At 44.6% G+C, this 14,639-nt stretch overlaps 1 protein-coding gene across 3 annotated transcripts in view; it reads right to left on the reverse strand.

Annotated features, from left to right (window-relative positions):
- Positions 1 to 657: 657 nt before the first annotated feature.
- The window catches only part of LOC112244603 (SPRY domain-containing SOCS box protein 4), a 110,651-nt gene continuing 96,669 nt past the window's right edge, over positions 658 to 14,639 (reverse strand). For all 3 annotated transcript variants that reach the window (XM_024412329.2, XM_024412328.2, XM_024412327.2), the window contains one exon: positions 658 to 2,009. In XM_024412329.2, the coding sequence (XP_024268097.1) occupies positions 1,882 to 2,009 (128 nt within the window). In that variant the 3' untranslated portion in view covers positions 658 to 1,881. The remainder of the gene's footprint in view (positions 2,010 to 14,639) is intronic.

The following is a 14,639-nucleotide window of genomic DNA, read 5'->3' on the forward strand; positions in this document are numbered from 1 at the left end:
GGAGGCCTATAAACCTGACTCAGTTACACCAGCTCTGTCAGGAGGAATGGGCCAAAATTCACCCAACTTATTGTGGGAAGCTTGTGGAAGGCTACCTGAAACGTTTCATCCAAATTAAACAATTTAAAGGCAACGCTACCAAATACTAATTGAGTGTATGTAAACTTCTGACCCACTGGGAATGTGATGAAAGAAATAAAAGCTGAAATAAATCACTTTACTATTATTCTGACATTTCACATTCTCCAAATAAAGTGGTGATCCAAACTGACCTAAGACAGGGAATTGTTACTGCGATTAAATGTCAGGAATTGTGAAAAAAACTGAGTTTAAATGTATTTGGCTAAGGTGTATGCAAACTTCAACTATAGGTAAATAAAGAGAGAGGTAGGTAGAGAAGAGAGATCTGGGTGCAGATATAAACGGGGGTAAGGAGTTAAGTCAGCTGAGGTCGAGGGTCGATGAGGTTACACAAACTGTCACAGCTGGATTTGAGGATGACCTGGTTCCTCTGAGCGTGACTGACAGTGTAAACATACAGAGAAAAAAAACACAGCAAAAAAATCTGCCTCCCTGGAAAGGCAAGCACGCACACGCACCTTCCCCAGCCTCCCTAAACAAACACACAGCTGGCAGCCCAACCTTGTGCCAGAGATCACCGTCCCAGAAAACGTTTTTCATTCACTTTGCTTTTATTCACATTTCAGATCTGCTAATGACATCACTGTCCATACATTCCACTGTGTGCCCCAGTATGACCCGGGTGTCTCATCCCAGCAGGCAGATATAGATTAAAACCATCAGCGATCATAATAATAAAAGCAGCATCCTGTTAAGAAAAGCCTTAGGGTGACAGAGCTGATCATCATCTCCCATATTGGTGTAGTATATTTACCTGAACGTAACCATCATGATCAATTTTAAAAAGGAACTACCTCATGATAAATAAATAACATCATCATCATATCATCATCGTCATCAAAATTATAATCCACACTCACTATAAAATATAGGGTACAAACTTAGAAGTAACAAAAGTGACTCAAGCTTTTTGAGAAAAAAAAGGATTGCTAGGTGTGTGTGTGGTCATCCATAACCATCCTTGAACCCACCCCCCTCCCCAAATGGCTGCTGTGCCATTGTTCATGTAGTTGTGTACTACAGTTTCCCCTTGCATTACTTGATGTAGATCCAGAAAAACTAGGTTTGCCTAGACTGGCATTGTCCTTTAATGGGTCCTTTAAACACAGCAGGGAAGATATTGTATGGTACCAGTGGACTCCAGGCCCGTGGAACTCTAAATGGACACATTTGAGCCCTGTAGAAATGTCCTGTGTCTGTCTGCTGATTGGACTGACATGGTAGGAGACCTTGAGTATAGTGTACCCAGTAGCAGTGATCTGAGTTCAAAAGCCTCCCGGGATAGTTTGTGTGCTTTCTAGGCGCAATTCTCACTCCAACCAGCAGGTAGCCTCCTAAAACCACCACTTATTGCCATACTTAAAAGTGACTGTGGACCATACCATTCTGTCAAATAGGGTCTTCATTGGAGGAGAGCTACAGCCATCAATCATTAAAAAAGTCCAAAATGGGTCAAAACCCCGATACTCGAGTATCCATCCTCCCGTCAAAAATCTGAACTCAAGTGTCCATCCATTAATCGCAGAGCTACAGCCCACAGTGTAAACATTCTGCTTCCGTTGTCTGCCTGCATTCATTCAACCCCCCTCTCGTTCTTCCATTACACTTAGTTCATCATGGTTTCTGTCCGGATGGTCCCAGTTGGTGGTGTGCGGTACTGGTCTGGTCATTGGTACGGGTCTGGTCAGGCGGTACTGGTCTGGTCATTGGTACGGGTCTGGTCAGGCGGTACGGTTCTGGTCATTGGTACTGAAGGTAATTTTTGAGAGACTGTGGTAAGGGCAGGGTCTCTATCTCCTGGAGGCGCTCTCGACCCAACGCGACCCGGGCGGCCCGACGACACAGGTCCATCAGGGGGAGGGGCTCCGCTGTAACCAGAAGAGAAGAGGAGAGGTTAGTTGGTGGTTTTTACAAGGTAAAAAGTTAGCAAAATACAGATGTAACTTTTCAATGTGTGTGACAAGGGAAGAGGATCTCCGACAGTGAGTGTGTGGTTGGTTTTGTGTTCCCTTGCACATGTGGATCAGAACAGTGCGACTGCATCTGTGTTAATGTGTACGTGTTTGAATATGCACAAAAGAGAGCGTGCTAGCGTTGTTGTAATTCCCCTCCTCTCCCACCCACTCCCCAGCTGATGCTCCCCTCTAAATATTTAATGTCACCTTTAGTGCCTGCTCCGTTTCACAGCCTGGTAGAGTGACACTATCGTCTCCCATCTGCCTATACCGGTTTCCCATAAAGACATGACCAACATCTACAGTAGAAACAAGTCTCTCCGACCACGTTCAAATGAAATCAAATTGTATTTGTCACATGCGCCGAATACAACAGGTGTATGTATACCTTACAGTGAAATACTTACTTACTAGCCCTTAACCAACAATGCAGTTTTAAAAAAATACCACAAAAAAGAGTAAGAGATAAGAATAACAAATAATTAAAGAACAGCAGCAAATCACAATAGCGGGGCTATATACAGGGGTACCGGTAGAGAGTCAATGTTAGGGGGCACCGGTTAGTCGAGGTAACTGAGATAATAACTCTGCCTACATGTACATTTTAAAGTGACTATAGATAGATAATAACAGAGAGTAGCAGCAGCGTGAGAGGGGTGCGGGTGCAATAGTCTGGGTAGGCATTTGATTAGGTGTTCAGGAGTCTTATGGCTTGAGGGGAGAAGCTGTTTAGAAGCCTCTTAGACCTAAACTTGGCGCTCTGGTACCGCTTGCCGTGCGGTAGCAGAGAGAACCGTCTATGACTAGGGTGGCTGGAGTCTTTGACCATTTTTAAGACCTTCCTCTGACACCGCCTGGTATAGAGGTCCTGGATGGCAGGAAGCTTGGCCCCAGTGACGTACTGGCACTACCCTCTGTTGTGCCTTACCCTCGGAGGCCGAGCAGTTGCCATACCAGGCAGTGATGCAACCCGTCAGGATGCTCTCGATGGTGCAGCTGTAAAACCTTTTGAGGATCTGAGGACCCATGCCAAAAAATGCCAGTCTCCTGAGGGGAAATAGGTTTTGTTGTGCCTTCTTCACAACCGCTTGGACCATGGTTGTTTGTTGGTGATGTAGACGCCAAGGAACTTGATGCTCTCAACCTGCTCCCCTACAGCCCCGTCGATGAGAATGGGGGCGTGCTCAGTACTCCTTTCCTGTAGTCCACAACCATCTCCTTTTTCTTGATCACGTTGAGGTCGAGATTGTTGTCCTTATACCACACAGTCAGGTCTCTGACCTCCTCCCTATAGGCTGTCTCATCGTTATCGGTGATCAGGCCTACCACTGTTGTGTCATCAGAAAACTTAATGATGGTGTTGGAGTCGTGCCTGGCAATGCAGTCATGAGTGAACATGGAGTACAGGAGGGGACTGAGCATGCACCCCTGAGGGGCTCCCGTGTTGACGATTAGCATGGAGAATGTGTTGTTACCTACCCTTACCACCTGGGAGCGGCCCGTCAGGAAGTCCAGGATCCAGTTGCAGAGGGAGGTGTTTAGTCCCAGGGTCCTTAGCTTAGTGATGAGCTTTGATGGCACTACGGTGTTGAACACTGGGCTGAGGTCACTGAACAGCATTCTCACATGTGTTCCTTTTGTCCAGGTGGGAAAGGGCAGTGTGGTGTGCAATATAGATTGCATCATCTGTGGATCTGTTGGTGCGGTATGCAAATTGGAGTGGGTTTAGGGTTTCTAGGATAATGGTGTTGATGTGAGCCATGACCAGCCTTTCAAAGCATTTCATGGCTACAGACGTGAGTGCTATGGGTCGGTAGTTATTTAGGCAGGTTACCTTAGTGTTGTTGGCACAGGGACTATGGTGGTCTGCTTGAAACATGTTGGTATCACAGAAAAAGTCAGTGAAGACACTCGCTAGTTGGTCAGCGCATGCTCGGAGTACACGTCCTGGTAATCAGTCTGGCCCTGCGGCCTTGTGAATGTTGACCTGTTTAAAGGTCTTACTCACATCGGTTGCATAGTGTGTGATCACACAGTCATCTGGAACAGCTGATGCTCTCATGCATGTTTCAGGTGTTACTTGCCTCGAAGCGAGCATAGAAGTTACTTAGCTCGTCTGGTGGGCAGCTCTCGGCTGTGCTTCCCTTGTAGTCTGTAATAGTTTGCAAGTCCTGCCACATCCGACGAGTGTCAGAGCCGGTGTAGTACGATTCGATCTTGGTCCTGTATTGACTCTTTGCCTGTTTGATGGTTCGTCGGAGGGCATAGAGGAATTTCTTATAAGCTTCCGGGTTAGAGTCCCGCTCCTTGAAAGCGGCAGCTCTACCCTTTAGCTCAGTGTGGATGTTGCCTGTAATCCATGGCTTCTGGTTGGGGTATGTACGTACAGTCACTGTGGGGACGACATAGTCGATGCACTTATTGATAAAGCCCGTGACTGATGTGGTGTATTCCTCAATGTCATCGGAAGAATCCCGGAACATACTCCAGTCTGTGATAGCAAAGCAGTCCTGTAGCTTAGCATCTGCTTCATCTGACCTCTTTTATAGACCGAGTCACTGGTGCTTCTTGCTTACATTTTTTCTTGTAAGCAGGAATCAGGAGGATAGAATTATGGTCAGATTTGCCAAATGGAGGGTGAGGAAGAGCTTAGTACACGTCTCTGTGTGTGGAGTAAAGGTGGTCTAGAAATCCCCCCCTCTGGTTGCACATTTAACATGCTGATAGAAATGAGGTAAAACTGACTTAAGTTTCCCTGCATTAAAGTCGCCGGTCACTAGGAGCGCCGCCTCTGGATGTGCGTTTTCCTGTTTGCTTATGACAGTATACAGCTCATTCAGTGCGGTCTTAGTGCCAGCATCGGTGTGTGGTGGTATGTAAGACAGCTACAAAAAATACAAATGAAAACTCTCTAGGTAGATAGAGTATTTCATAATAAGCTGTAGACCACACTACCTCAGGCGAGCAAAACCTCTTGACTTCCTTAGACATCGAGCAACAGCTTTTGTTTACATATATACATAGGCCCCGCCCCGTGTCTTACCAGAGGCTGCCGTTCTATCCTGCTGATAGAGTGTATAAACCACCAGCTGTTGTTTACATATATACATAGGCCCCGCCCCGTGTCTTACCAGAGGCTGCCGTTCTATCCTGCTGATAGAGTGTATAAACCACCAGCTGTTGTTTACATATATACATAGGCCCCGCCCCGTGTCTTACCAGAGGCTGCCGTTCTATCCTGCCCGATAAAGTGTATAAACCACCAGCTGTATGTTCTGAATGTCGTCGTTCAGCCACGACTTGGTGAATCATAAGATATTATAGTCTTTAATGGCCCGTTGGTAGGATATACATGCTTTCAGTTTGTCCCATTTATTTTCCAGCTATTGAACGTTAGCTAGCAAGAGCAGATTAGCAAAGGCAGATTAGCCACTCGTCGCCTGATCCGCATCTTAGAACTTTACTGGTGTCCTTTCACTCTTGACTATCATTATAGGAGAAAAGTTGGGTGGCATCCCAATACTCTTCAATGTCTTTACCAGTCTCCTTTCCTTCTGAAGTCTGGACTACTAATATGTGAAAATAATGGATGTTATCATACCGGTAGGGTGAAGGAGGAGACAAGGGCAGGTAGCTATTACCTAATGAAAATCTATATTTGTTGACATCTTATTAGTAGAGTGGAGCCACCTTTGGAGAAACTAATTGCAAATGCCAATCTAAAAAGGACAGAGTTAATTTTCGCAGTTCTGTTTGGCTCGTCTCCTGCAGGTCTTGTTGAAAGGTAGTGTTGCTAGTGAATTATGAGACCCTTTCATATAGGGCTGCCAACTTGGACTGAAATCAAAATCAGGGAGATTGCGGGAGTCGATTAACATTGATCACATTGCATGTATTCATATTAGTCATGCATTAGAAAAATATCCCAGAATAGCTTTACTGTTTGTACTCATCCTGCTCTAGTTTAGGCTAATTATTCGGGACTCTATGCCAAACCAGAAGGGCTGGTAATGGCTACACTGCTTTTGCTGGGTATTGTATTGGGACAGCAACCTTGTAATCTAACTAACAGAAATTACATGTTTTATTTCACCCTTGCCATAAGCTTGTTAGCTCATACTGCTCTCTGATTCACCCATTAGCTCATATTCTAAACCTTTGATTGGCTTAATTGCATCACACGGCTGGGTGGATGGGAGGGGCATGTCCTTGCCCACAAAACTCTTTGACCCTCGCCATCACTGAGAGAGAGAGTGAGAGAGAGAGAGAGAGAGAGAGAACAAACTCATGAGGATTCTATTGCAGTGATGCCCGCAGTAAGATTACATCCCACTGTTGCAAATATTTCCACAAATATTTGTATATATATTTTATAGCTATTTTCAAATATAATCTATTTTTGGGCTTGGTTGTGATCAATTTGCAGTGTACTAATTATTATAATTATGTTCAGCCCCCCGTGACAAAAATCATCCCGCAGCTGAATCTAGTTGCCTACCCTTGTACTAAGTAAATGCAACAAATTTCACATCTGTCTCAGAGCTGACCAAAATGATTAATTCCCAAATTGACTCAAGTCAAGGGAAATGTCAGTTATAAAATTGACGTAACCTTTCCTAACATTAGACCTGGATAGCTATGGCATCATTGGAGGAGACTGACAACACACAGAGCGCCCATCAGAAACAACACACAGTGAGCCCATCACAACATCACACAGTGAACCCATCACAACAACCCACAGTGCTCCTATCACAACAACCCACAGTGCTCCTATCACAACAACCCACAGTGCTCCTATCACAACACACAGAGCGCCCATCACAACAACACACATAGCGCCCATCACAACAACCCACATAGCGCCCATCACAACAACCCACAGTGCTCCTATCACAACAACACACATAGTGCGCCCATCACAACAACACACATAGCGCCCATCACAACAACCCACAGTGCTCCTATCACAACAACCCACAGAGCACCCATCACAACAACACACAGAGCGCCCATCACAACAACCCACAGTGCTCCTATCACAACAACACACAGAGCACCCATCACAACAGAGCGCCCATCACAACAACACACAGAGCGCCCATCACAACAACACACAGAGCGCCCATCACAACATCACACAGTGAACCCATCACAACATCACATAGTGCGCCCATCACAACATCACACAGTGAGCCCATCACAACAACACACAGAGCGCCCATCACAACAGAGCGCCCATCACAACAACACACAGAGCGCCCATCACAACAGAGCGTCCATCACAACAACACACAGAGCGCCCATCACAACAGAGCGCCCATCACAACAACACACAGAGCGCCCATGACAACAGAGCGCCCATCACAAACAGAGCGCCCATTGGAACTCTATTGGAGGGATGCGACAACATTCTTCCACAAGCAGTCTCCCATAAGTGTTCAATTGGTCTTAAATCTGGTGACTGAGACACACGAACACACCCTTTAACCCCTGTTGCAAATATTTCCACAAATATTTGTATATATATTTTATAGCTATTTTCAAATATAATCTATTTTTGGGCTTGGTTGTGATCAATTTGCAGTGTACTAATTATTATAATTATGTTCAGCCCCCCGTGACAAAAATCATCCCGCAGCTGAATCTAGTTGCCTACCCTTGTACTAAGTAAATGCAACAAATTTCACATCTGTCTCAGAGCTGACCAAAATGATTAATTCCCAAATTGACTCAAGTCAAGGGAAATGTCAGTTATAAAATTGACGTAACCTTTCCTAACATTAGACCTGGATAGCTATGGCATCATTGGAGGAGACTGACAACACACAGAGCGCCCATCAGAAACAACACACAGTGAGCCCATCACAACATCACACAGTGAACCCATCACAACAACCCACAGTGCTCCTATCACAACAACCCACAGTGCTCCTATCACAACAACCCACAGTGCTCCTATCACAACAACACACAGAGCGCCCATCACAACAACACACATAGCGCCCATCACAACAACCCACATAGCGCCCATCACAACAACCCACAGTGCTCCTATCACAACAACACACATAGCGCCCATCACAACAACACACAGAGCGCCCATCACAACAACACACATAGCGCCCATCACAACAACACACAGAGCGCCCATCACAACAACACACATAGTGCGCCCATCACAACAACACACATAGCGCCCATCACAACAACCCACAGTGCTCCTATCACAACAACCCACAGAGCACCCATCACAACAACACACAGAGCGCCCATCACAACAACCCACAGTGCTCCTATCACAACAACACACAGAGCACCCATCACAACAGAGCGCCCATCACAACAACACACAGAGCGCCCATCACACAACACACAGAGCGCCCATCACAACATCACACAGTGAACCCATCACAACATCACATAGTGCGCCCATCACAACATCACACAGTGAGCCCATCACAACAACACACAGAGCGCCCATCACAACAGAGCGCCCATCACAACAACACACAGAGCGCCCATCACAACAGAGCGTCCATCACAACAACACACAGAGCGCCCATCACAACAGAGCGCCCATCACAACAACACACAGAGCGCCCATGACAACAGAGCGCCCATCACAACAGAGCGCCCATTGGAACTCTATTGGAGGGATGCGACAACATTCTTCCACAAGCAGTCTCCCATAAGTGTTCAATTGGTCTTAAATCTGGTGACTGAGACACACGAACACACCCTTTAACCCCTATGCTCCTTTGAGAACCCTGTTTCAAAGTTCTCACTCAATTAGTATTTGGTAGCATTGCCTTAAAATTGTTTAACTTGGGTCAAACGCTTCAGGTAGCCTTCCACAAGCTTCCCACAATAAGTTGGGTGAATTTTGGCCCATTCCTCCTCACAGAGCTGGTATAACTGAGTCAGGTTTGTAGGCCTCCTTGCTCGCACACGCTTTTTCAGTTCTGCCCACAAATTTTCTATGGGATTGAAGTCAGGGCTTTGTGATGGCCACTCCAATACCTTGACTGTGATGTCCTTAAGCCTTTTTGCCACAACTTTGGTAGTATGCTTGGGGTCATTGTTCATTTGCAAGCCCCATTTGCAACCAAGCTTTAACTTCCTGACTGATTTCTTGAGATGTTGCTTCAATATATCCACATAATTTTACAGCCTCATGATGCCATCTATTTTGTGAAGTGCACCAGTCCCTCGTGCAGCAAAGCACCCCCACAACATGATGCTGCCACCCCCATGCTTCACGGTAGGGATGGTGTTCTTCGGCTTGCAAGCATCCCCCTTTTCCCCCAAACATAACGATGGTCATTATGGCCATACAGTTCTATTTTTGTTTCATCAGACCAGAGGACATTTCTCCAAAAAGTAAAATCGTTGTCCCCATGTGCAGTTGCAAACCGTAGTCTGGCTTTTTTATGGAGGTTTTGGAGCAGTGGCTTCTTCCTTGCTGAGCGGCCTTTCAGGTTAGGTCGATATAGGACTCGTTTTACTGTGGATATAGATACTTTGTACCTGTTTCCTCCAGTATCTTCACAAGGTCCTTTGCTGTTGTTCTGGGTTTGATTTGCACTTTTCGCACCAAAGTACGTCCATCTCTAGGAGACAGAACGCGTCTCCTTCCTGAGCAGTATGATGGCTGCGTGGTGTTTATACTTGCGTACTATTGTTTGTACAGATGAGCGTGGTACATTCAGGCATTTGGCAAAGCCCCATATGGGATTCTTTTAAGTAAATCACTGAAAAGGACAAAAGCAATTGTCAGAAGATGCGTGGAACAGAGATAAATACCAAAAAACAAAAACACAACCAACCTCAAAGTTCATCTAACAGCACCTACAAAGAATGTCAGGATGAAGACAAGCTGACTTGCCACTTTCTGTCCCAAACACTAAAACTGAAACTAAATGACAGAAAAACTAAATAGAAATGTAATATGTAAAGTAATAAAAACTATAATAACACGCACACCACAGGGAGTGTGAACATGAGAACCAGCTCTGTACACTGTGTCAGGTTACTACTGGACAACCAGAATTGCAAAGCCTATAAAAAAACAAGGTCCTCATTATCTTGGTTAGATTTAGACAACAGAATAACGTCGGATGCTAAAGTGGCTTTGCTGCTGCCCCCAGTTACTGAGTGTTGTGTGTCTACACGTTTTACTATACTTGTGAGTACCTCACAACAATAGTAAACCAACTAAAATTCAGAGAAGTGAGGACATTTTGCCATTCTTCTCTATTTTAGGCTTAGGGGTTAGGTTTAGGTGCAGAATTAGGGTTAGGGTTAGAATTAGGATTAGGTTAAGGAGTTAAGGTTAGAGTTAAGGTTAGGTTGTTGGTCCCCAAAAAGTCATCAAGTATAGTAAGACATAGCTGTGTGTGTGTGTGTGTGTGTGTGTGTGTGTGTGTGTGTGTGTGTGTGTGTGTGTGTGTGTGTGTGTGTGTGTGTGTGTGTGTGTCCCTTGGAGAGAATTAAAGTGAGAGCAGAAAGTTGAATGTGCTTGTGAAAGCACACCAGCAGCCTTACTCAGCTAAGACAAAAAGATAGACAAAGAAACGTTTGACTCGACACTCATTGAATGCCTTTTTTAAGGAACACTGAGGCACTTTCTAAAACCTGCCTACTAAGTCTATACAGTATACCACTAGTCAAAAACACTGGCCATGAAAATATAGTGTGTGCAGGCTTTTGCTCAAGAACAGCACTTACACTCCAGATTCAGCTGAAAAAGGTGTTGATGATTAGAATAAGGAGTTTGAATGGTGTATTGGAACACAGTTTATCGATGTTGTCCAAAGGGTAGCACTGTAGAGAGCAATCAGTTTTCAAATGGTACAGTAGACCTACCATTTGTCAAGACCCTAGCCAATGGAGGCTACTCTGTAGGCTACTCTGTAGGGTATAAAGACTGGTATATTCCTACATCTTCCAAACCTTAAAAGCATTTCAGATGCACTGCAACAGTGTGGGCAAGACCATGCCTTTACACTTGTTAACAATTCATTTCTATTTTCGTTAGAGGATCTGAATAGTTCTCCATGTCCTTGGTTTGGCACTTTGCTCTTATAGTCTTTCAGCTGTAATTTCTTCTGAAAATTGAACACAAATTGGACCAGTGTGAAAATCAGGATCTATACATCCTAAGATGTTCCATATTGTTCCCTTGCAAAAGTATTCAGACCGCTTAGATTTCTTCACATTTGATTGTGTTACAAAGTGGGATAGAAATGGATTTGGATGTGACTTTTTTGTCAACAATCTATACAAAATATTCTCATGTCAAAGTAGACAAAAATATTGATAAATAAAACACTCATAACTAAAATATAGTCGTTGCATAAGTATTCTGCCTCTTTTCTTTAGGCAAGCCTAAATTAGTTCAGGAGTAAATTTGGCTTGACATATCACATAAGTTCCATGGACTCACTCTGTGTAAATAATAGGGCATGACGTGATTGTTTAATGACTCTGTCCCCCATACATACAACATCTGTAAGGTGTTTCTTAAATGTATTGACTCAGATAGCTGAATACTTAACAACAACAACTATATTACTATATTTTAGTTATATATACTACCTTAAGCGCCTATTGACGGTAAGGCCTATCTTCTAGCTGGGAGTCTTACTCTAAAATATATATAATTTTTCTTCCAATTTGACATAGGAGTATTGTGTGTAGATCACAAACAAATTACATCAATAATAATCCCACTTTGTAACACAATAACAGTTGGATATATCCAAGGGGTCTGAATACCATTGCAAGGCAGTGTATATCCTTATCACGTACACAAGGCTTGGTGTCAGGGGTGTTCGGTGCTCCCCTTCCTCCTCTGAGGGGCCTCCATTGCTTGGTGTGTGGTTTAAGCCCTGGTCTTACCTGAAGCGAGGAGGTTTAGCAAAGGACAGATTAACATGCTACAATGTCACTGTACCCTAGAACTTGGTTGACAGTCTGCTTCCTTGTCTTGTTAAGGCAGCAGTGCACAACTCTTCCATGGGCCACAGTCCTGCTGGTTTCATTTCTCCCTGGAACGTATATGACTGTTATTGTTTGGATAGAGCGTCTACCGACTTGGTCACTCAGGTATAACAGAAAAGGATAAAAACTAGCAGACACTGCGGCCCTTGAGGACCGTCCGGAGCCGTGGACCACCATTCCACAGTCAACAATGGAGCATTGTTAAAGGAAAAGTCTTCAGCCAGTTATTGAGGCTAATTGTTCTCCAGAGTAAAGTCTTCCAAACTTCCAAATACTCCGGGCAGACTGTTCAGAGAGAGTGCAGACCTTTAGACAGTAGACTTCACTCCATCTGTTTGAGGGATGCACTCATTCCTGCATCTGACAGACTTCATCTATGACATCCACTGTCTGGCCCATTAGCTGGGGGAAAAAAATATAATTTGTTCTTCTGCAGTTCTTCTGCAAAATAACTATTTGAGGGAGGGGGGAAGGATTGGATTGTTTGGCTTCATCATTATAATTATTGCTTGAGCAATTCCTGGAGCCTGATTGACAAACCGAGGGACTGAACATATCAAAGTGGTCCCTTTCGGAGTGAATCCAATTAATTTGAGCTCTTTAGTGCTCTGTAACCTGGAGACTTTTCTAAAGCAGCACCCGTCTCGGGAGCTTAGGGAAGACAGAGTCACCAGTAGAACTAAGAACTCTCCTTGGTGTAGCACTGGATGGTTCTAGAACTCTCCTTGGTGTAGCACTGGATGGTTCTAGAACTCTCCTTGGTGTAGCACTGGATGGTTCTAGAATTCTCCTTGGTGTAGCACTGGATGGTACTAGAATTATCCTTGGTGTAGCACTGGATGGTTCTAGAACTCTCCTTGGTGTAGCACTGGATGGTTCTAGAACTCTCCTTGGTGTAGCACTGGATGGTCTAGAATGCTCCTTGGTGGAGCACTGGATGGTTCTAGAACTCTCCTTGTTGGAGCACTGGATGGTTCTAGAATGCTCCTTGGTGGAGCACTGGATGGTTCTAGAACGCTCCTTGGTGGAGCACTGGATAGTTCTAGAACACTCCTTGGTGGAGCACTGGATGGTTCTAGAATGATCCTTGGTGGAGCACTGGATAGTTCTAGAACAATCCTTGGTGGAGCACTGGATGGCTCTAGAACGCTCCTTGGTGGAGCACTGGATGGTTCTAGAATGCTCCTTGGTGGAGCACTGGATGATTCTAGAAAGATCCTTGGTGGAGCACTGGATGGTTCTAGAACTCTCCTTGGTGTAGCACTGGATGGTTCTAGAACGATCCTTGGTGGAGCACTGGATGGTTCTAGAACGATCCTTGGTGGAGCACTGGATGTTATAGAACAGCTATGAGAGAGAAGGTTCCAGAATTTTTTTTTTAAAGGCAGATACTCTAAACTAAGAACTTGAGATCAAATCAATCAAAGTATTTCTTAAAACTCCCTGAGTTTTGTAATCTGAGTGATGAAGTCCTGAGTGATTATTAGTGTAGCTAGTCTTTGATTAATGAAAGGATGGATCATAGAATTCATCAAAAGGACAAACTCATCAGACAACTTAAGATCAAATTAAGGGGTGGGAGAACTGCACAAGTGCTGGGCGGATTCAAAGTTGTAGAAACTAACTTTCTATCTGTGCCCTCAAATGTTTGGATATACACTGAGTGTACAAAACAATAGGAACACCTTCCTAATATTGAGCTGTACCCCACACACACACACACACACACACACAATTTGTCGGGGCATGGACACTTCAAGGTGTCCTTAGCGTTCCACAGGGATGCTAGCCCATGTTGACTCCAATGCGCCCCGCAGTTGTGTCAAATTGGCTGGACGTCCTTTGGGTGGTGGACCATTCTTTATACACAAAAAAACCCAGCAGCGTTGCAGCTCTTGACACTCTCAAACCAGTGCGCCTGGCACCTACTACCATACCCTGTTCAAAGGCACTTAAATCTTTTTTCTAACCCATTGACCCTCTGATTGGCACACAAACAAACCATCTCAATTGTTTCAAGGTTTAAAAATCCTTCTTTAACCGGTCTCCTCCCCTTAATCTACACTGATTAAAGTGGATTTAAGAAGTGACATCAATAAGGGGATCATAGCTTTCACCTGGTCAGTCAGTCATAGAAAGAGCAGGTGTTCCTAATGTTTTGTACACTCAGTGTACTGGTAAAGGTACCAGGTTGTTAGCTGGTAGGGCTGAGCGATTAACCAACTTTTCTGTTATTTTTCAATTTTTTCAGGGCCCAATGCGCAGTTTCTCTAGAGATAAATCAGGACAAGTCTGAACTGTACAATGTAGTAGGGGGGTTGTAGGGACAGAATCGTCTAGAATGTAATTGTATCCGCTAGTATTAAGATTTCCCTTCACTGGAACTAAGGGGCCTAGTCCGAAGCATTAAAAACAACCCCAGACCAGTATTCCTCCTCCACCAAACTTTACAGTTGGCACTATGCATTCGGGCAGGTAGCATTCTCCTGGCATTTACCAAACCCAGATTAGTCCGTCGGACTGCCAGATGGTGAAACG

Source organism: Oncorhynchus tshawytscha, linkage group LG28 (genome assembly GCF_018296145.1).
Source record: "Oncorhynchus tshawytscha isolate Ot180627B linkage group LG28, Otsh_v2.0, whole genome shotgun sequence".
Classification (NCBI taxonomy): Eukaryota; Metazoa; Chordata; class Actinopteri; order Salmoniformes; family Salmonidae; genus Oncorhynchus; species Oncorhynchus tshawytscha.